The sequence below is a fragment of the Siniperca chuatsi genome, linkage group LG3, assembly GCF_020085105.1.
Source record: "Siniperca chuatsi isolate FFG_IHB_CAS linkage group LG3, ASM2008510v1, whole genome shotgun sequence".
Lineage (NCBI taxonomy): Eukaryota > Metazoa > Chordata > Actinopteri > Centrarchiformes > Sinipercidae > Siniperca > Siniperca chuatsi.
Window position 1 is genome coordinate 22,219,421 of NC_058044.1, and position 22,190 is coordinate 22,241,610.

Here is a 22,190-nt window from a genome sequence, read left to right on the forward strand (position 1 = left end):
AGAAGACCAGGTACTGGCTATTTACAGTTTTTGTCATCTTAATGTGTTAGTTGTGCAAATCTTGTCCATATCAGTAAAATGTCATTAAACATTAAGTCTTTTCACATGAAAAGTAGAAAACAAAACAAATTTCATGCAGCAACATGCTCTTAAAAGATAAGTCTGGTTCTCTTATTGTCAACAAATTCCATGAAAACAATAAAACCAACTATGAACTGATTTTTACTAACTAACAAGTGGCACATGTAAACAAACTGATATATCTTAGTCCTCTGTGTCATAGATCTTTGTTGTTGTCCAAAACTATTAAAAAACATTAATGAGCCACATCGTTGCACTGGGTGATATCTCCCTTCATTATGATGAACACACACACTGTAGTTTATTTAGAGTCAATCCCACAGGGTGCTCCGGTAGCTCACCTGCAAGGCTGAGTCCTTACTGCATGTCATCCCCTCTCTCTCGCCCACATTTCCTGTCTCTCTTCAGCTGTTCCTATCAAATAAAGCCCCCCCCCCCAAAAAAAATCTCTAAAATCTTTAGGGTCAACCCCCCCCCACTGCTGGAAATACTCACTAAACAGTCCCCAACAAATATACTATTTACTCATGTTTGAGTAACTTTCGATAAGAACTGCAGAGCCCAACTGTTTTGTGAAATTACTGAGACTTTTTTTTTAAGTGAAACCATATATTTGTGACCCATTTTTAAAGATCTATCCTGTCTCCAGTAGGAACAAATGGGCTTGTGGCTGAGTGCCACGGACAGGGTAGGACAGTAACGCACTGTTGATATTGATCTTTTCATTGTGATTGTTGACAATAACAAAAATATAAAATATCACCAGCCTTATCGTTTAATAAAGGAATACAACTATGTCACAGTCATTAAAAAGGCTTGTGGTGCACTTTAAAACAATGTTTGACAACCCTGCTCAGCTGCAGAAGCTATTTTGCTGTGATACAATTCAAAAGGGTAAACAAAGAGACTTTTAAAAAAAAGATAAAGAGGTTTAATTTCAAGGGTCAATTCAACCAAATAATAAACAAAACAAACATATTTTCTGACTTACCTACACAGACTTCATTATAGTAAAGTTACAGTTGGAACTGTGTTTTACAATGTTATACTTCCATTCACTCCCATTGTATTGGAGACAGATATCTCAAAACTTGGCAAACGAAACCAAAAGTATCTGCACAGCTAGATTCTGTACCCAGAGAGGTCTGTGAGAAAAAGGCGTAAATTTCTCAATGGGTGTACCAGCCCTTTAAGGTAAAAAGCTAAAGTAATGTTACTTTTCACATTCCTTGTTACACACCAAAACATCTCAGTCAAGTAGAAGAGGGGACCTGTCGTAAAATAGTCAATAACACGTGTTTCAAATTGGCCATTGGTTATAGATTGGTTTACAAGGCTGGCTGGTTATCGGCCCAGTGGCGTTTCCCCGTGTTGATAAAGCACCAGGGAGTTGTGGGTCAATTAGTTTGCCACAGCAGAAATTCCTTCAGACAGCCAATTAAAGCTCTTGGCCTGTAGTTATGAAGCACACTCTTCCTGTTGACGGCTCACACAGTTATTCTGAGCCCCCGGCAGCTCCTCGCTCTGCCAGTGTAAAATCTTATTCTAAGTCCACCGCTATTATGAGAGTGCTTTAGGAGATCTCCATAGTTAACTGAAATTACTTTGAAACAAGCAAAAGCATGTGTGTTTGTGAGTGGCTGACAGACGGGTTATTCGGTGCAATGCAGTGATTAAGTTCCTTATTTTGTGCTTTTAAGTCACTGGAAAGCGTATGCAAAGAGATAAACACAACATGAAAAGAAATAAACAAAATCAAAAAGGGTTAAAACGAGTTCATCTGTTCAAAGGAGCAGTCAGTGCAGGGATGATTGGAGTGTAGGCCAAAGTGGTGCCGAGTGTAGACAAAAGACGACAGGAGATGATTGCAGGGAATCAATTTTCCATTCTGCTCGCTCTGTCTTTGTCACAATGGCCTCCGAGAGCAAACCTATCTTCTGCATCGAGGAGGATAAACTATCTTTTTCCCTTTGTTTCTGAGTCAAAAAAAAGAAAAAAAAGCATCTGCTGTCACAAGCTTTTATTATGAAGTCTTTTGTTCATGTACGGGCTGCAAATTGTTGTTTTTGTGACGTGACGCAAACGGAGCATAACAGTAAACACTGGTCCATTGTGAGATGTCGGCAGAGGTTTGGAGATCACCAGATTCTTTGTGAAGGGCAGGGAGAGCAGCAGCTGAGTCATAAGCTGACATGTGCGTGTGTGTGTGATAGAGAGAGTATATAAATGTCCACTGAGCTGTCATTCTCATCATCCTAATAAGAGCCTGCAAATAAAGACAGAACATTCACTCACACATGCACCAGTGCAGTTTTTATTTTGGGGGCAACATTTCGATCAGAATACAAACATCACCATCACAAACATCCATTTTGCAGAAAGTGTAAAACTTCAAAGATGAACCATATAATTTGATCACATTCGGTCACGAGCAGTTTATCTGTGTCTGTGTGTGCGCCAGGGGCCTCAAATAAAACAGAGTTGGTTCCTGGGATCGCTATCATCCTTGCGGCTACGAGTACATGCATAACCACTTATGATCACTTATAACAAGTCTATAGACACGCCAGGCGTCAGCTGATCCACGCCGACAGGCACAAGGAGCGGCACCCCGGGAGAATCCCCCTTTAAAGCCCAATTATACCGTGGAGCCGGTGTCGTTTCAAAGGCCAACAGTAGAAGATGTTGGCCCCTGATAAGGGACACATGTGTTCCATCACACTTAATTGAAGCAGGGTTTCCTGAAAAAGAAACAGCTCTGGAGCATTATGACAAAACAAACAGATTTAAGGACATAACAACTGTATTTGTAATAGGAACGTTTTTCATGGTGCATGGAAATTGCTTTTTGTGGGGCATATTTCTTTTTGCAAAAGTCATAGTTTAGCACTGCGTGGTGAATGTGTGTGAGTGTGAGTATTTCTTCTTTTTTTTTTTCTTTTTTTTACTGGACATCATTCTGTCTTGGAGAGCACAGCATGACGAAAGGTTTCCAAACCTTCCCAAATTTGATTACAGGTCTGCAAAAACCTCAAACAATGCCGTGGCAAGCATGTCACTTACGGTCACAAGCCAAAGTCCTTCTCTGTTTTTTTTCTTCTTCTCTTCTCTTTCTTTTCATCCTTATGATCTGAAGTTAAGAATAAAGACGTAAGTCGTGTGTTTTAACAGGAAACACGCCGAACAAATTTACAGTAAAAAAAAAGAGCTGAGCTGAATGGAGGAAAAAGATAAATCTTGATTTGTGTGTAATGTAAACAAAAAAGCAGCGTATAGTGGCTTTACTTTTGTAAAGGGTTAGTGAAATTTGTGTTTGGACGCATACAAAAGTACCCCCTTTTAAACAATTCTGAAGAAAGAAAGTGAGAAAAAGAAGGGGGAGAAATGCAGGGTGAATGCTGATGCAGTTATTCTCAGTTTTATTTGTAGGAAAAAAAAATGCAGGAGCCTTCTGTATCTCAATGCAAAGCGTTGCTCCCAGTCTTTTCCCATGATCTGTAGGATGTATTTAGCATTTACAATTTCTCATTTACGGGGATATTATTACCTCTCTGGCACTGAGCCCCATTTTTGGAATCCCTCCCTTTAATGTTAAATCATGTGGACATTAAAGTCTTTCATTGACTTACAAGACATGACATCTCTGGAAACATACAACCCAGGTCAAAGATGGAGCTCGTTAAAGGATTGCACACGACCACAAATTCACAGAGAGAAAAGGGGATAAAGAGAAAAAATGTTTAGTTAACTCAGACTTCAGTCGTTGGGGGGGAAGCTCGGCTTTGTAACTGGCCGCTGGAGATGAGAGACAAAGACGGTTTTGTGCAGACTGCTCAATAAGGCTCCCCTGTCGTACTCAGTTTATCACAGGAAAATTGTGTTTGTTATCGACAATGCCTTTTAACAAGCAACACAAGCAATGAGAGGATATGACTGTAAGGAGATAAAACCTCAAAATAACGCACACTGTACTTTTCCCTCTCTCATGTTAAATTAAGACCACGTTTTTTAAAAAGGTCAGATATGATTAAAAGCTGGTGCGTGCACAAACAGTTTCCCCTATTTTCAGTGGCACCTAACTGATGCAATTTTGGCTTTTTTATCAAGCAAATCATCCATTCTTCCACATGACTTAGGTATGCATACTGCACCTTTAATTATTGCTAAACAAACTAATCTAAAACACACTTAATACGTATCATCCAGCCAATGATTCTCACCTACAGAGTACAGAGAAATCTCAAATTGACTTGTTTAGTCTTCACAGCGTAAACAGCCAACAGTCAGCCAGGCATAACTACAGCTAACTGTTTGTCTCATTAACTGCAGTTTGTTTCCCATTAAACCAAGCCAGGGGGACACTTAATGACCCCCCAGACGAGCAAATTACAGAGATAATATCATGATCTTTAATTAGACTTTACTAGCAGCTTCAGATTTGGAAAAGTTATTTTGAAGTCTTATTTTTCCGTCGAAATCCAAAAGAGAAGAGTTTACACATGCCATAACTGGTCAATAATCCCATTCGCTTCATTTGGAGCACTTTTTCCCCTCTCTGCTAAATTGCCCAACATCATGATGCAATTTGGGTTTTTTAATCACCGTTTTAGCAGTTACAGCGCGGCTGTCCGATTTCCTGCAACAAAAGTGTGTAGTGCCATTAGTGCGAGTAATTCCACACAGCAGGCCTCCAGTTGTGCATGTGATCGGAGGAGAAGAAAACAACAAGCTTCACAATGGAAAACCTGAGCTAATGTCCTCGATCGTCCCACCTTGTTGTGGTTGTTTACAGAAATTACTTTCTGTAGACATTATGGGGGGAGAAATACCCACAGATGGGATATAATACCTCGGCTCTGTTGTTGTGTGGAGTGTGTGTGTTTATGTGAGCTCACACTGAATTTCAGGTGTGTTTAGCATTATAACATCTCACATGGAATACTGAAACGTGTGACAGTCCCTTAAGATTTCCTAAATGGGTCTGGAGGAGAGCTGGAAAGTTATTGCAAGGTCAGCGGTGAGTCATGGAGTTGATGGCAGACCACTGGGGAGTGTGGTGCAGCGCTGGGATAGTTTGCTACTGTGTCACCGTTACATTAAGAGATGTCAAGGTCGGGCTTCCACAAAGAATCCCCTCTTCTTTCTCTGAGCTGGCCTGCACAAGTCATTTTGTGGACAACCACGCACCTATAGTAAAGTGTATTTTTACATATACCCAGGGCCATATGCCTGACAACATGGAGGCTAACCTCACTGTTTTGGCTCGCTCCACATTTCAGTCCAACGCAGAAGTCAAACAAGCAAAGCCACGCAGCGGGTCAGATATTGAAAATTGTGCACTTATAGAGTGAAAAGCAAAACAGAAAGAATTCCTGTCCTGTTTTAAACTTTGTCTTATATAAACGTAGCCAGGGCTGGGGTGATATCTGATAAAATAGATCAAAATTACATTATTGGCTTTTATAGCCCACTGAAAACATAGCCCAAAGGTATGCTATTTGGCAGAGAGCAGCTCGTAATATGTCTAAGAATTGTTACCATCTGGCTTGACTGCAGGGAATGCTTCTCTCTTAAAAACCTCAAAGTCAAAATGATACAAGTAAAACCCAGCATTCATAACCAGGTTGGCTTTTTATGGACGCCTGTCCACATCGATTTGGCTCCACAGTGTCTTGAAGATAACTCATGCTATTTAGAAGTAATCTTTTTTTCCTTCTAAAAGTGGGTTTCACCTTTTCTCACTGATGTTACAGCATCCGAATACAGTATTATATTTGGTGATTCCTGCCTTAAAGAGGAGTTTTGTTATTTTTGTTTGAAAAAGCAAACCGTGCAGCATGCCGTAGAGATAAGAAAGAAAACAGGGCGCCGGTATCAGCTTAAAGTTTGCCTGGTAGGTTTCATCAATACAACCTCCCCAAAACACTAACATACAATATGCAATCCCTCTGTCTGGACAAGAAAATGTTATCCCCTGATATTTTAACCCCCTTTTTCGGTGCTACACCCTTCTAATCGCACCCCTGTACACAGTTTCAGCCCCCCATTACCTTATTATGAGATTACAATGTCAATGCGCTCAGAATTGTGACAATTACAGTAAGTGGTGGAGTAATTTTCAGCATTAAATGGGGTCTTTGTGTGTTATGTTGCTGTATATTTCCGTGGCCTGTCATAGATTGAAAGAGGGCATTCTGGCGTTGAGTCAAATACATTCTCATACGTTCAATAAGGATAAGGTGAGCAGGAATACAGATGCATGTGTATATATAGGAGCATTATGCCCGCATAAATGCAGAGTTACATATTCATATTAGCAAACACACTCAGAGTCACACTGACAAGCTGCCATGGAGCAGGAATCCCAGTGTGTGTGTGTGTGTGTGTGTGTGTGTGTGTGTGTGTGTGTGTGTGTGTGTGTGTGTGTGAGTGTGTGAGTGCTGAGGCCTGTGGCATATGAAACATGAGTCCCTGTTTAGCAGTGTGAACCGTGGGGGGGAGAGGGAAGGGGGGAGGCTGTTTTCTCAATGCCTTCTTGACCTGTCACTATTGATGATGTGTGTATGTGCGTGGATCTGTGCATGTATGCATGTGCATGTGAGTGTGTGAGAATCCGGCAGACATCTACAGGGGGACAGCCACCCCCTCACCCTCCTCCCCCACTGCAGATATCCTCTCATGCCACCACCACCCCCTCCCTCCCCACCTCTCCTCCCCTCTCCTGGCGCCCCGGTATGAGAGAGAAAGCTGTTGTTAATAAAAAGTTTTCAAAGAATGGGATGAAAAGGGAGGTGAAATTGAGCGGCCCTGGCCGTATTATTTCTTCTCCGTATGGGAGCTGGCCTCTCGCGGTCTCTCCGACGCTCTCGGACCGGGAGGGGGTCGCTGGCTCGGTGACCATTACTGCCCCGGGGCCAAAGCAAATGATTTGCCTCTCTGAGGCTTCAAAGGGGAGCAATTACACTTAAGTAACCAAATGAAAAGATAGCCCAGCTTGGCAGCAGTTTGAGGGAAACAGTGGAGGCCTTTGAGGGAAGAGGCACCACACCTCAGGAGTAATATGTAACAGCTCGCATCACAGAGAAAAAAAAAGAGAGGAAGAAAATAAACAACAGAATATTCTGCCACTGAAACCTGCCCAAACCAAAACAACAACATAATTTAGAGTGGTTTACCAATGCAGTGATAGCTTTTAAAGCAATTGTGGCCATACAGAAATACAGACTTCTGGCCACTTTGGCTAGCATATCACATAAACACATACTGTATGCAACATTATATTGTGGCAAATTTGGGAGAAATTAGATATGAATTTTTTTTAATTGTTCTTCAAATGTGCTGTACTATAATTTCACTGCTTTGTTTTTGTTAGCTAATTACTTGAGATAAGCCTCAGAAAAGATCCACTCTCTGCCACAGAAACACTGTTTGTTTCTATGATGCTTGCATTTGTTTGTTTGTTTGTGGGTATTGTAATTACTGTCTACAGAAACTTCAAAAAGATATGTGAATGTCGTGCATCCAATTGAGCTTGAGAAGATGATGCTAAAACAAGATATAAATCACCCCCGCGCTGAATTAAACTGCATGTGTAACACACAATGAATAACATTAATTGCAATCTTGAGAACCATGAATTGCGGTTCCGTGAGTGGCACACATAAAGTCAGCCTCTCCCCACTGATAAAAGACTTGAAAAAGGCCCTATTGAGAGAAGTGGAGACTGGGAGTTTGGTAGGGGAGCTCACCTGTGGAGAGGAGTCTATAGCTGCATAGAAGGCCCAACAGCTGCCAGGGTTGTAAGTCTAGGCACCTAGCAGAGCCGCAGAATGGGAAATGCAAGGCGCTCTTTCAATGCACTGCCACTTAGTAACAGAAGGCATGTGCCAAACTTGCAGAATGAGAATGAAAACTCCCCCTTCGGAGTTCACTAAATATCAGCAGCGACTCTCTTTTTATCCCCTCCCCTCCTCTCCCCCCTCCTCTCTTTCTCTTTTCTCCCTCTCCTTTAGTCTATTATAATTCCTCCATAAAAGAACAATGGTTAACTGAAAGACCCCCAAACCACAGAGATATACCAACAATCGGCGGGGAGAAGGAAAAAGGGGGGACTCAGCTGAAGTGTGGAAGCCATCAATTACTGAGGGCCTAAAGTTAACATCCCAGCAGGATATGTGCATTAGAATGCAGATATACCCAGGCTACGGGCAGCAGATGCCTAGCGGAGCGGTCAAAAGAGCACCCTGAGCTCATGAGAGGACATATGCAATGTGGGAGACTCTCGCCTCTCAACTCTCGCCTTGGAATCTACAGAAGAATAGAAAATTAAATTGAATGATGATTGTAGTAGCGGCTCAAAAGAGCCATTGTGTGGAACTAACTGGAATTATGGCTTTGAAATGTGACAAACAACTGACATCTCACATAATAGATGCCAATACACATGGCTGTGGTGCAGCCTCAATAAATCTCACACATCAGCAGTGAGATTGCCATGGAGCTGGGGTTCGCCGCTGCAACAAGTGGTCCTATCGGCTCCAGTCGGGTTGAAAACGTACCGTGATTCCTCCACATGCACAGCCCTAACAGGATTTTCCCCTCTCACCACATCTCTCTATTCTGGCCGCTCAGCAAGACTCAGCCCTCTGGGCTTCCTCGCGCTGCTAATTTACACTAGCCTGCAGGCTACCTTCACAGTCTGAACAGTGCAATTGTATTTTCAGGCTCATTAAGCAATAGCACAAAAAAGGGGAGCTCTTACCCCCCATCTACTTTCCCGTCCACGCTCTGTTCAGCGGGAGAGAAAGGGGAGTGCAGAAGAGATAAAAGGTGGGATAAAGAAATGGAGCAAAGTTATAGTTGTGAGGCTCTCTCAGGTTGTTTGTGTTTACTATGTCAGTTCATTTGGGAGTTGGGGATGAGGAGGAGGAGGAGGAGAGCCTGCACAGTCGCTGCTCTCGATCTTCTGAGAACCAATCCGGCTGCTCGGTAGCAGCCCTATTCAGGATCAACCCATGCTTGTTTATTTGAAAGAGACCCCGCTTTTTTATCTTCCCACCCTCTCTATTGTTCGACTTCTCATGGGGAGGACTTTGAAATTGTAATCTCAGGATATTCAAACACACACATTTGTTCTGACCTTTGGTGCCTGCAACAACATTATTACTATCAGACAGGCATTGCCAATTTGGATCTACGCTGCATTCAACCACTTTGAGTTGAACACTGTTGTTGACTTATAAAAGATTTATATGATGAGTTAGACTAAGAAATGACAGCTGAAACAAGTAAAAAAAACATCCATTGTTTTGTTGTTAAAAAAATAAAGGAAGTTATGGTCTGAAGAAAATTTAAACATATGTGTTCTCAAAATGCAGGAAACATATACTGAGAAACATCAGTTTAACCCAAATATTATCAGTAACTGCCAGTTAAGATTCCCTGTAATCAATCTATTTAGTGAGTTTTTCAATATTACATTTTATGATATAAAGTGCCTGGAACCAGTTGTCTTGAGATTGTGTCAGTTTCTGTCATTATCTGTGAGATAATTATTGTTTCCCTTTCCTTTCTAGAGCAATAAAATGATACATCTATAATTGATCAATGTAATGTATCTGTCATTAAGCTGGATGAGAACTGTAAATTTAGCTACAATCAACTATAAAAAGTTATGAATTTTCATCTCAGTTACAGTCTTATTAAATTTAATGATGAAATGAAACAAAAACTATTAATTTGTAGCAACAAATTTAAAGTTTAAATACCAGCTAATACATTTTTATGACGCGCAGAAGAAAAGATTTCATATAATGTATACCAAATTGCTGTAATTTATACAATAGTTGCTGGTTTTGGCTTCGCTGGGATCTGAAGCCAGCAGTAAAAGAGAAAATTGATGCTGCTGCCTTGTTTCTTTCCCCCTCAAATCTACTGCATCGCAGCTTTGGCTGCTAAGAGCGTATGAGATTGTGGCGACATTCTTCGGTTTGTGAATGAGACCACAGAGTAGCCACACAAAGTTCCTCGTCCCCAGTCCTCAACCTAACTCGCCCACTCGCATTGTCTCTAGACTTTCCTCAAGAATGTGGATTTCTATGGCCAACGGCAAGCCAGACAAAATTGCCAACTGCATTGTCACCTCTTGTGGTTTTTCTCCTTAACGATCTGTATTGGCAAAGGAGTTCAGGAGGAACCCTCTCAATGAAAACATCTGTTTTTGACGATGCTAGAGTGGGAAACTGTTAAAACTTTTGCCATCAGGATATGAGCAAACATTAATTTCAGCTTGAGTTCAAAAATGCTAATTCCACCACCACAGTCGAAAGAAATAAACCCTGTTGTGTTCAGGTTTGAGTTAAAAATAGCAGCTATAACAGAACACTCCATCCCCTGATTGCTTTTTTACAGTCCAAAAAAGAAGCCATGATGACGGCAATTTGCTTCCTTCACTTCAGCACAGAAAGAATATTTCCCTCATTACCCTGCATTCAAACACAGGGCACTCTGATGCCACAAGAGGAAGTGGCTTTGGCAGAAAATGTCAAACCAGCGTTTAAGTGCAGGATTGAAGCCGGTCTGATGTGGATTGGATCAACTTGTTAAGTCAAATGAAAGGTCAAGATATTTTTCCACAGCGTTGAGCAACCCTACGAACAGCAATTTAAAAGGCTGTTAAACGGAGAGTGCAGTGCTGATCACCTTATGTGAGGAAGGCACACGAGTTGGGGTGCTGAACATTAAAGTAATACATGTAAAAGATAGATAGCTACCTCTCGCTTTCATGCAGAAATGAAGACTAAACTTCCCAACAGAAATGTTCCTTTCGCACACCTAACATGTGATTACTTGAGTTGGACAACTTTGCGCAACTTGAGCACAATATTCCACCCTCCTTCTGCTGATTTCAGACAATAAAAGTGAGAGCAGTGTGTGAGTGACGTGTCGGAAAACACTCGCTCGTTCTCATCTACTCTGCACTGTCATGTCAGCAAAGTGTCCATCTCGTTGAGGCCTGTAGCTACAGGTCTTTGTGCCACTGTCGACACATCTCACAGGGATTGGGTTCCGCGGCTTGCTCGCTCCTCTAAATGATCTGTTTGTTTGTCAGAGGGCCTCGCTACAGCAGGGAATTCACACACTGTTGATGGAGGACAGACACCAGCTCACCTGGCCTCCCACGAAGTCTGAGTTCATCAGCTGGTGCACCTGAAGAGTTCAGCCTTGACTCGTTTAGAAATGGACTGGATCATGTTTTTGACTAAGAAAGCAAATGTGTGACATGAGAGTCACATATAAGCATATAGAATTGTTCTCTCACATAGCTTCATCATGCCGCCACTTGGCCTTTGCACTTTATGAACTGGCTAAGTGGTTTCATCGAAGCATGAGAGTATTGAAAATGGCCCCCCGCACGTACGAAAAGTGAAAAAAATTTCATTTCTGGTGCCAGCTGAGGGGGAAGTGCTTCCCATCGAGCTTGCGCCGACCTTGAAGGACAGATCTGCTTTCAAACTTGCTAACACCTTCTGACACAGTTCACTCGCCTGCACGCTGTTACAGAAATGTCTTTTGGGGTAGGGGAGAGGGGGCCCGAAGCTAAATACACTGGACCAAACACCAGGGGAGGAGAGGTAACTGTACTTCTTGTGTAGATTTGTCTCTGGGTGTACCTGTATCGGATGAATCTCTGTATGAGTCTGTGCGCTCCGCGAGCCGACTCGCATCCCCTTCTTGCACGACACTATGGATGTGAGATAGAGGGAAGGGTACACGGTCACTGTGATTTAAACCCAAACCAGCTGGGTGACGGGAGGCCCCGGTGTGCGGGGAGACAGAGGGCCGGCTTTGTCAGATAGAAAATGAAGGAGCGGACTCAACATCAGGATTTACTCAAGTTGAATAATCAACCAAAGTTGTGCCTCTCACCTGATGAGGGGTAAATTGTTCTCTGCACCTGAGGGCTTTCAAGAGGCCGACCATTAGTGATCTCATTGAAGAATTTTGTCAATCAAACAAACTTTTGTTTTCTATTGCATTCCAGTTGCATGACAGTCATATGCCCCAAGACAGGGCAGCAAAACACAACCAACTACTTGTGGTTTGTGAACAAGTCAAGTCTAACAGGTTAATTACTCATTGTTTCATCCAATTAAGCATTTTAGTATGAAGAGGACTAACAAAGTAATTTGGTAAAGTAAAAGAGGCCGGAAAAGTAAAGTTGTGACTGATCAAGCACTTCTTAATCGTCTATTTGATAGTGTTGACGATTGCGGAGCTCTCAGTGGGGTCTTGTGTTGAGTTGGTCTCATGACGTCCAGGAGGCCACAGTATGCGGCTGACACATCTAATGTGATGTCAGCTTGGACATGTTGAAAGGGAAGAATTTAGATTACAGACATCATGAAGTTTAAGGGAGTTTTACGTCTCCTGTTGCAAAGCAATGAGCTTCTTGGAGGGAAATCATTATTTTGTGATAAAGTAGAACCAAACGGATAACAACCACTCAAGTACTGTTCATACAGTACAATTTTGAGGTACTTGTACTTTACTTAAGTGTTGTTATGCAACTTTATACTTCTACTTTACTACACCTCACAGGCAAATATTGTACTTTTTAGTCCACTACATGTATCTTAGTTACTAGCTGCTTTGCAGATTAAGACTTTATTTACAAAACATACGATCAGCCTCTAAAATATGATTTATTATAGATTTAACTGTCCAATAGTATATAAAGTAGCAAGAATTAGCTCCACCTCAACCAACTACAACAGTAAATGCCGGGCAACAGTAATAATTATCCAGTAATGTAATACATATGAGAATATGACACTCTGAATGGGGCTATTCTGCATAATGAGTACTTTTGCCGATAATATACCTTTCTTTTAATATTGAATGCAGGACTTTTACTTGTAATAGACTCATTTTATACTGTGGTGTTGATACTTTAACTTAATGTAGTAGGTGGGACTACTACATTAAGTTAATCTGATCTGAATGCTGACTTTGAACATGAACTTTCATTCAGCAGCAATTGTCAGAAAAGTGACGGCAGATTATGCACAATAATGGCACTTCTGAAACATTTTCCCATGATTCTTTCAGATAAATTCACATTAACTCGATTCAATTACTTTTCAGACCTAACAAAACGTACCTTTCTCCTGTTGCTGTAAGTCCACGATGGTGCTGTTGTGATTTTGATGATGATGATTTTGTATTGCTGTTGTAAACTTTTAATAAAACATGTCAAAATGAATTAAATTCGACTAGACGTGAAACAGTTAACTGTCAGCGCCTGCTTCCTCCCAGCTCCATGCAGTGGACTATGAAATATTTGGAGGACAATTGGTTAAGTGGAGTTAAACGTTGCCTTTTCTCCCCGAGGTATCTTCCTTTTAGATCCTGCCGTGCCTGGCGCCTTGCAAAACGCAACTTGTCTGGCTTATTAAATAGTATGACCTGGAGAAAGAAAACGCCTGTTGCTTCTCAACTGAGGCCATTGTGGAGGAGAAGAGCTCATGACAGCCCTTAAATTGCTTTAATGCTGTGTGACCAACAGTCATACCTAATCAATTTCTATCCTGGTTGCGCACCTTTTCTCACTTGATTTGATTTTCAGTTTAATTGTTTCACTCGTTTTTATTCTCAGACTGTCGTTTCTAGTTTATGTTACCTGTTTGTTTATTCACACGTGTAATTCCGCTTGCTATATTTTAATCTGTGGATTTAAGATATTTTTAGCTTCTTCTTTGATTTGAAGCATGGCTTTGATATTGACATGTGACTCTTTAGTTCCTGCTCAGCTTTACAGTAGGAGAATAATTCCTTGAATAGTACCGATGGAGCGCCCGGCTAATGGGTGTAAATGGTCAAGCGAGTCCTCCCCACTGGTTAATTGCGCTAAAATTGGGATAAGCTACTTTGTGAGGGCCATCAATGGCCCCGCACCGCATGGGGTCTGTATGATTAACTTCTTCTTCCTTTCAAAGGCCTCTTGATGTTCCCTTGGAGGGCAGCGGGCCAATCAAAGCCGCACTCGGAGACGTCACGAGGCCAACTTGACGAACTGATTGGTAGGAGCGGGGCCGGGGGAACAGCCCCTGTCCTTTTATAGACGACCCCGTACAGCGCGTAAAAGCTACTGGGCACCGCTGTCAGCGCGGAGACGCATATTGGACACCGTACACCTCAGCAACTCCATTCCTCTGAACGGGCCACACGGAGGTGCATGGCCCCATCCCCTTGTATCATGATGAATCCTGTGCAGGGGTCGCCGTCCCAAGACGCCAAACAGCTTCATCAAAAAGAGGAGACGGATACGGAGGGCGAGGAACTTCAGCCCAAAGACATGACCACTGAGAAAGGATACAAACTCCAGCGGAGCAGCCTCCCGTTTAGCGTCGAGTCGTTGATTTCCAAGAAGACTACCTGTCGGACTTCTTATTTCTCCTCAGACTTAGCTGTGGTCCTGCCGAAGCCCGTGGCCGGGCAAGGCGCGCAGTTCTCTCCAAGGACTCTTTACGCGGAGAGGAAGGTTTCCGCGGAGAGCTCGCAGGGTGTTTCCAGTAGTTCCAGCGAGGACAGTCCGCAGTTTTGTGAGAAAGATCAGAGCACTTGGTTCCAGACGTCTTCCTTTTCCACTCCGTCTCGTAAGTCCGTCCCTCTGCTGTTCTGAGGGGTTTACAAGCTTTAAAACAAGGACACACTGCATTTATTCACCATCTACTGTCGACAATCAAAGCTGCAAATAATATCAAGTGTTATTAGGCTGTACTTACACAAAAATATGATCCCCTCGTTGTGTCACAGTAATATTAATATTGCCGATAGCTCGACAGACTGGGCGTAAATTTATTTCTTGCATTTCGCCTTTCAAACTGCAGATAAATGATGGTAAAGTGTTGTGCCACTGAGCATGTACAGCACATTAGGCTGCTGCATTAGTTCTTTGCCAGATAGTGCTTTCTTATATTTATATTCTATATATTTCTTAATATATTAAATATTTACCTGCAGATGCAGGTGAAATATTTAAGCAAATATTAAATATGTGAGGGCGATAGCGTGATTGCCTGACCTTACAACCAATGTTTGCACGTGTGAACGAGATCATTTTGTGATGCAGACTGACATAGAAGTTTAATTTGTCAACAAAAATATAGTAAAGCCTATTTATCGGCGTGTGTTTACTTGCTGCATCGTGATTGTGTTTGCATTCAATACTGAAGGCGTTCACCTGCTGTGGTGATGGAGGTTTCCCACGACAACAATTAAGCTTCCATTTAATCTAACCTCAGCTGTCTTTCTTTGTACTTTTCCTCTAACAGGGAGCGCAAGTCCAACTCAGTGTACTTTAAGGAAACACAAAAACAACAGGAAACCTCGCACGCCCTTCACTACCTCCCAGCTACTGGCGCTGGAGCGCAAGTTTCGCCAGAAGCAGTACCTCTCCATCGCCGAGAGAGCCGAGTTCTCCAACTCTCTCAACCTGACGGAGACTCAGGTCAAAATTTGGTTTCAGAACAGGAGGGCCAAAGCCAAGAGACTGCAGGAGGCCGAGCTGGAAAAGTTTAAACTGGCCTCCAAGCCCGTCCTGCCCGCCTTTGCGCTGCCGTTCCCCCTCGGAGCGCACATGGGGTCTCCGACATGGGGCCCGTCAAACGCCTTCCCGAGGCCCAGTCTGCCGGTCCCAGGACTGTTCAGCGGACCCGTCACTTATGGGATGTACTATTTGTCTTAGTATTACTGTGTGTGTGTGTGTGTGTGTGTGTGTGTGTGTGTGTGTGTGTGTGTGTGTGTGTGTGTGTGCGTGTGTGTGGTTTTAAGAGAAAAATGTCTTCTGTCCCGGTTGCAATACACTTATGAATGAGGATGATGCGTTTTTCTACATCTCGGAAAACATTTTTGGTTGGGTTTTTATTTTTTCAATTTGGAGTTTAGAGAAATGTTCTAAACCTCCAGAACAGAAAACAATTAAAAATGGGACACATTTTGATATATAACTGTGTGTGTAATTGGACTGAGTGAGTTCACTTGCTCTCCTCATTGTAAGACAGCGTCCAGTTCTGTGGATTGTGGATTCACAGGCCGAAATTACTGAGGCGATACTCCAAAAGTAAATGTCAGGTTTTTAAACGACATGCCTTAAATATCTCATTCCAGTCCTTCCGCCGTGCTCCGCAGTAGTTTGTGTAAATGGCCATTTAAAGTGTGTCCAGACATGAAAGCAATGATCTACTGAAGCGGAGGGAAAATTGTTTAAAAGCAATAGAAAAGTACTTAAACGGTGTCAGTGCCTTAAGACCATTGTATGACTTGAAGTATTTCTCCTCATTCAGCATTGACTGTTTCTGGTGAAACTGCAGTTTTCCCAGAGTTGCTGTTTGAATGTTTGCCTTTCCTTACAGCAGTTCCTGTCACGATTTCTATATTTTGTAAACATGGAGCAAAATTATATTTTAGAAAAACACATGTATTAGATCTTTTGTTTTGTTTTTTTGTTTTTTACTCTCACGACGTGGCCTTTATGGGAGTGATACTAGATTTTTCTTTGAGGAATTTCGCTGTAACTGTAAATAAAATGTGTAGTGTTCATAAAGCCCTGCAGCATCGCTTGAAGAGCAGCAGGAAAAGTGGTATTTATTGAATATCTTTGTATCTGTACTGTGTACATACATCACTCTATCTAAATGCTCAGTTACTTGTAAAAACTGATTTTAGTAAATAAACATTATACAAGACCTAGAAGTGGCTGACTCATTTCACAACCTTTGTCACAGTTTATTTTTTATATGAATAATTACTTTTAGGCCTGAAGATTTGCTGGGGGTTTAAATAAAGTGTTCCTCCAAGAAATATGACTTCATCAAAGGTAGCACAGACTCAGACTTGTTTATTGATGTAATTTTTAATAAGAGCTGTGTTTTCTTGGTAAGCATGCCAAAAGCCAATCGTTGTTGCCAAAAACCTCATCACCTGACCTACATAATTGTTATTATTTTCTAATTTGAAAATGGCCCAATAATTATGTGAATTTTCCAATATCTTAGCTATTTAATTCAAAATGCAGACTATAATTGACTTATTAAACACTTTGGAAATAAATTGACAGGGAGTTAGTTATGAGCCTAATAAGACAATAAGACCCCTATTCTGTTCAAGTAAAAATGAGTTGTAATATTTTTAACATACCTTTATGTCTTCTTTGGCACATCCCACATCTGTTTGACTTTTCACCAAATACATTTTAATCCAACAATAAACAAATGTGTAGTAGAAGACTATACACACATAAGCTACCGCCTGCACAGTAAAAAACGTTTCTAATAAGACAGCTTTAGTGCAGTTTTAAAAATGTGGTGTAGCCTATGTCGTTGCCGTCCACCTCAAGAGGCCAATATTCACCTGCGTATAGCCTATGTTGTTATCGTGCCCATAATAGTTTCAGAAATATTGCGAAAATATTAATGTATATTGCACAAATGATCAGTACGATACAACCGGGGGAAATTCCATTTTTATTGGCCCAGCTGATGTTAATTGTGGTGCATGTTATTGATTCTAATGTTTCTATAGCTTGGTACACTTGTAACACATTGGTGTAGCCTAGTTACACACTGGTGTACTGGTGTAGCCTACCAGTGGCTTAACTGTTAGTTCTCGTAACTAGGCCTATATAAACTAACGTTTAACACAGATACATTTAAAAAAAAAAAATACTTTTCTCATTTTCCCATTTTAATTTCATGCTCTTTTGTTCTCGTCACCATACCAAAAGTGATCCTGTGTCGCCAAAATAAAATCACAGAAACACGACTTACAGTTTATTGTGGGGTAGGCCTCTTTTAACAAGTGCAGATATCCAGTAAATCATATAGGCCTGGTTGCAGATGTAGCCTTCTGTATAACGGCAGTATAACTCGCTGTAGGCACCGTGTCCGTCCAGCAGGGGGCGGTGGCGGACTCTCTGTTGCTCCTGGTCCTGACGAAGAAAAGCCACTTCCGCTGTTCCATCCTGTCACAGACTACACTTTGGTACAGCGAGGTGAGTACGCTAGCGGGCGGTTTACTGAATGAAAGACATCTAATGAAAATCTGTTTAAATAATGATTTGTGCAGTTCACACATTTGTCGTTGTGCACGAGATTTAAAAGTAATCTTGACAATCACTCGGTGTCTTGTGAAAACCCTGGCGTTACAGAGGGACTTCTCTGACCTTGGCTAGCAAGCTAACGGAGCTAGCTACGGTTAGCTAGTTTTGCAGGGGTCTTGAATTGAACAAAATGTCAAGGTCCCGCTGTCATTGATTACCTCTTGTCAGAAATGTGTTTTTATCAACGTATCTTCTCTGTTAGTTATTAAAAACATGCTTTACCATTTAGCACCTGCAGTGGGGCGGTCTTTATTGGTAATTAATATCATTAATGTCTTAATTTCTACCTGCGTTAACGCGAACTTCATTTCCAGTGCGGTTTAACACAGACTTAATGCTTTCTCATCGTGAGACATGTGTCCTGGAGTCAATCATTAAAAGTGAATTTGCCACACTGAATTGAGTAACTGCATTATGAAATGACGTTGCCGTGTACTTTAAATTGGAGGTGAAGATGTTTTTGTCCAGGCTAAAACTAGGCTTAATTTATTTATTAAGGACATTTCCTTCAGGTTGTATATCCGTTTTGCTAGCAGCATGTAAATATCTATCCATGTATATCACTACATAGTATAAAAACATTGTGTAATACAAAGGTACATCTGCCAAACAATGTGGTCATTGAAATGCAAAGAAAGTGGCCACATACACTCAGTTTCCAGTTAATTAGGTACAACTAGTTAAAGCTAATGTAGTCTTAATACAACAGCCCTGCAATAAACCCTAACCTCATGAAGGTTATAATGTCAAGTTTTTGTTGAAACCGTTTATAGAGAGGTGTTGATTAAACCTTAAGGTCCTTTTTGGAAGCTGTCTTTGTGCATTTTTGGTGCTGTTGAATTTTATTGCATTATACTGATAGGTGTTTCTAATACTTAATCAACCCTCACTGATATAAATGGAGTAGATTAAATATTAGAAACACTTCAGTGTAGTGCAGTACAGTTCATTAGCAACTGCGGCATCCAAAATCACCATAAACTTGAATTAACACCACTAAAACATTGCGTTTGAAAGTTCAGTCTTTATCTTGGTAACAGTAGGATTACAAAAAACCCTCAAAAAGCTAGTAAGTGGACCTTGAGTTAATTTATTTTTGGCAACCTCAAATACTTACAACATATACCGAACATTAACCTTCATGAAGGTAGGATTTATTGCAGGTCTGTTGTACTAGTTTTAGCTAGGTGTACCTCAAACTGGCAACCGTGTGTGTGTGTGTGTGTGTGTGTGTGTGTGTGTATATATAACCTGAAAACACATGTATGTACACACACACTTTATTTTCTTGCCGCATGTAGCCTTAATTATTTTGAAGCTTTGAAGAGGGTTTGTCTGGACTAAACAAGAATACTTTCTACCTTCCAGACAGTCGAGATGGCAGGCCGTCGTGTTGCCCTGAAGGCCATTGACTGGGTGGCGTTTGCTGAGCGTGTTCCACCCAACCAGAGGGGCATGTTCAACGCACTGAAGACTCGCAGTGACGCCATCGCTGCCAAGTTAGTTTTACACCAACAACTACAGGCTTTAGAAAGTCAGTTGTGGGACAACACAACAAACAGTGCAATTGAATATTAATAGTTCATTGAAATTAGTGCTGCTTGGTGGTGGATGTGTTTTCTTGCTGATAAGCAAAACAGCATCAATCTGAGGGAAGTTTCAAAGGAGTCAGCTGTGAAGTTATGTTCCATGCAATGACAGAGTGGCGCATATCAGGGCTACAGAGCTCAAGTGTCCACTACTCACCTGACAGAAGCTTTGCAAGGTGCTGGAAGGACAATCACATGTAAATACATAAAAGACCATCTGCACACTAGGATTTATTTATTTATTTTCTACAGAGTGCAGTTGTGTGTGTGGATGTTCATTTTTTGTATACATACATCAGGGCTAACGTCAGTATTAATTCTTGGCAGTTTGCTTGAAAGTTTTTAGAAAATTATTTGGTCAAACTGATCATGTGCTCAACCTACAGAAGTGCCTATGAGATGCTTGAGGGGGAAAAATTAAACTGTAGACAATAACTGGTAAATTAGTGCACCAGTGATTTGATATTTTACTTCTTTCGTGCATCTTATCAGGTCCTCATTATCAGTGAACTGCATTGGGCTATTAGTTGGTCTCCTGGAAGAACTATACTCTTTCTACAGTGTTTGTCTTGCACACACTATCCAACTATTAAGTTGCACCCGTTAGTCCATCTTTTAACATTTTTGTCAACTCATGAACACATTTGCTCATTGTTAACTTTTTGTACTGATTTGATTCTTTGATCTCCTTCTTAGTTTTTTTCACTATGACCTTCATTGTCACCTGTTATACTCCATCTCTTCTCTTTATACCAGACTAAACTCTCTGCCAGAGACTCCTGCAGCCATTGACTGGAGTTACTACAGGAGCGCAGTGGCCAAAGCCGGGATGGTTGATGAGTTTGAGAAGAAGGTGAGCTTTACTCGACTGGTTTATTCAGCGGGTCATGAGCATTATGCTGTCTCTCCATGTAATGTGGGTTAAAATTCCACTTCTGACACTACATGGCAACTTTCACTTTAATTGATTGTGGCATGTTTCTATGGCTGCGTCCGGCTGCAATGAGACTTTTTTGGTGAATTCGGTGGAGCATAAATACATTGGAGGCGTCTGTAGAGGCCATAAAATCTGACAAATCTTAGCTTGTCGCTTTTAGGATCTCTTGAAATTACTTTTTGTCTGAACAGCTTTGAGGGTAACTGAATAATTGTGGTAGGCAAACTACAGCTTAAATTCCCTTTTGGCCCCTCTGCAAAAATAATCAATTCAGCTGGTGGTTGTATAGCTAAGTCATAATTTCATTAGTTTGTTAAGCATTTGCTTGTTTTTGCTACAGTGCTAAATCATAAATGTTTCTCCTACACGCAGTTCAAAGCCCTGCACGTCCCTGAGCCTGTTGACACACAGACGAGCGCCATCAATTCACAGGAGGCTGAAGCTGTAAGTGATTACATCAAACAAATCCATGTGTTGCCTGAGTTTCAGCTTTACTGTACCATTGTAAAATTTGTTGACTTTTAATTTGAAAACTGTTAGTTAAACCAAAATTGGCAATCATTTGTATTTATGTAACGGCTGTGGGAATTTTAGTGTGCACAAAATGTTCGACAACCATGAAATTCACCCAACACGAAAACGGGCATTGTAAATTAAAGCAAGAGAGACAGACACCACAACTGGAATTAATTTTATGTTTATCAGTGATATGATTTGCTGTTGTCATTGTTGCATTGTCAGATGTAATTATTTCACGTTTCTCTAACAGAACAAAAGTGCATCAGCCTACGTCGAAGGATCTAAGGCTCGCATTGCTCATTATCAGAAAGAGGTGAGACAGTAATTGCATTAGTTGCTAAAACACCTCATGGACGACTTCAGGAAATCTGTGTTTATAACCTTACTGTTTTGTTTTGTGTTTTTTTTTTTTTTTTTTTTTCTGCCTCTCTTTCTGTTCTTTCGTGTTTGGTCTCAGTTGGATAAGTTTAAGAACATGATCCCCTTCGACCAGATGACCATCGAGGACCTCAACAACACCTTCCCTGAGACCAAGCTGGACAAGGTCAAACATCCCTACTGGCCCCACAAGCCCATTGCGGAACTGTAATCCTATTCCTGGACACTCACCTCACAATAAACATTATGTATTTTAAAGAGAAAGTTTGATGATTTCATCATTTGATAAACATCTGGGGGGGAAAGTGTGAGTTGTTTTGAAATATGTACAGTACAAAGTACAGTAAAGGCAACTCACGATATTGTAGGTCGTGGCCATGAGGGGGCGATGTTGCTTTAGTTTTAATTTGAAAGGTGAACTGGGTGGTTAAAATAACGATTTACTAACATTTTGACATGCACTATAACGTTATAATGAATCTACTTTACAATCGGATTGATATCTGTAACCACTGTATGATGGATA

At 41.3% G+C, this 22,190-nt stretch overlaps 2 protein-coding genes across 2 annotated transcripts; both read left to right on the top strand.

Annotated features, from left to right (window-relative positions):
* Positions 1–14,211: 14,211 nt before the first annotated feature.
* On the top strand, positions 14,212–16,833 carry LOC122873758 (homeobox protein MSH-C-like). Its single transcript, XM_044190888.1, has 2 exons — positions 14,212–14,738; positions 15,417–16,833. Exons 1-2 carry the CDS (start codon positions 14,318–14,320, stop codon positions 15,827–15,829), a joined length of 834 nt encoding a protein of 277 aa, XP_044046823.1. The 5' UTR covers positions 14,212–14,317; the 3' UTR covers positions 15,830–16,833.
* A 1,168-nt stretch (positions 16,834–18,001) lies between these two features.
* On the top strand, positions 18,002–21,928 carry LOC122872413 (ATP synthase subunit d, mitochondrial-like). The gene is made up of 6 exons (XM_044188620.1): positions 18,002–18,133; positions 19,610–19,740; positions 20,587–20,683; positions 21,140–21,211; positions 21,537–21,599; positions 21,744–21,928. Exons 2-6 carry the CDS (start codon positions 19,619–19,621, stop codon positions 21,873–21,875), a joined length of 486 nt encoding a protein of 161 aa, XP_044044555.1. The 5' UTR covers positions 18,002–18,133; positions 19,610–19,618; the 3' UTR covers positions 21,876–21,928.
* The last annotated feature ends 262 nt before the right edge of the window (positions 21,929–22,190 follow it).

What these genes read in the sequence shown, in the direction of transcription:
- LOC122873758 (XM_044190888.1), top strand. Translation starts at nt 14,318, where the DNA reads ATGGCCCCATCCCCTTGTATCATGATGAATCCTGTGCAGGGGTCGCCG. An exon ending in TTCCTTTTCCACTCCGTCTC is followed by an intron (nt 14,739 to 15,416) that starts GTAAGTCCGTCC and finishes TTCCTCTAACAG; the next exon opens with GGAGCGCAAGTCCAACTCAG.
- LOC122872413 (XM_044188620.1), top strand. Translation starts at nt 19,619, where the DNA reads ATGGCAGGCCGTCGTGTTGCCCTGAAGGCCATTGACTGGGTGGCGTTT. An exon ending in AGTGACGCCATCGCTGCCAA is followed by an intron (nt 19,741 to 20,586) that starts GTTAGTTTTACA and finishes TCTTTATACCAG; the next exon opens with ACTAAACTCTCTGCCAGAGA. An exon ending in TTGCTCATTATCAGAAAGAG is followed by an intron (nt 21,600 to 21,743) that starts GTGAGACAGTAA and finishes GTTTGGTCTCAG; the next exon opens with TTGGATAAGTTTAAGAACAT.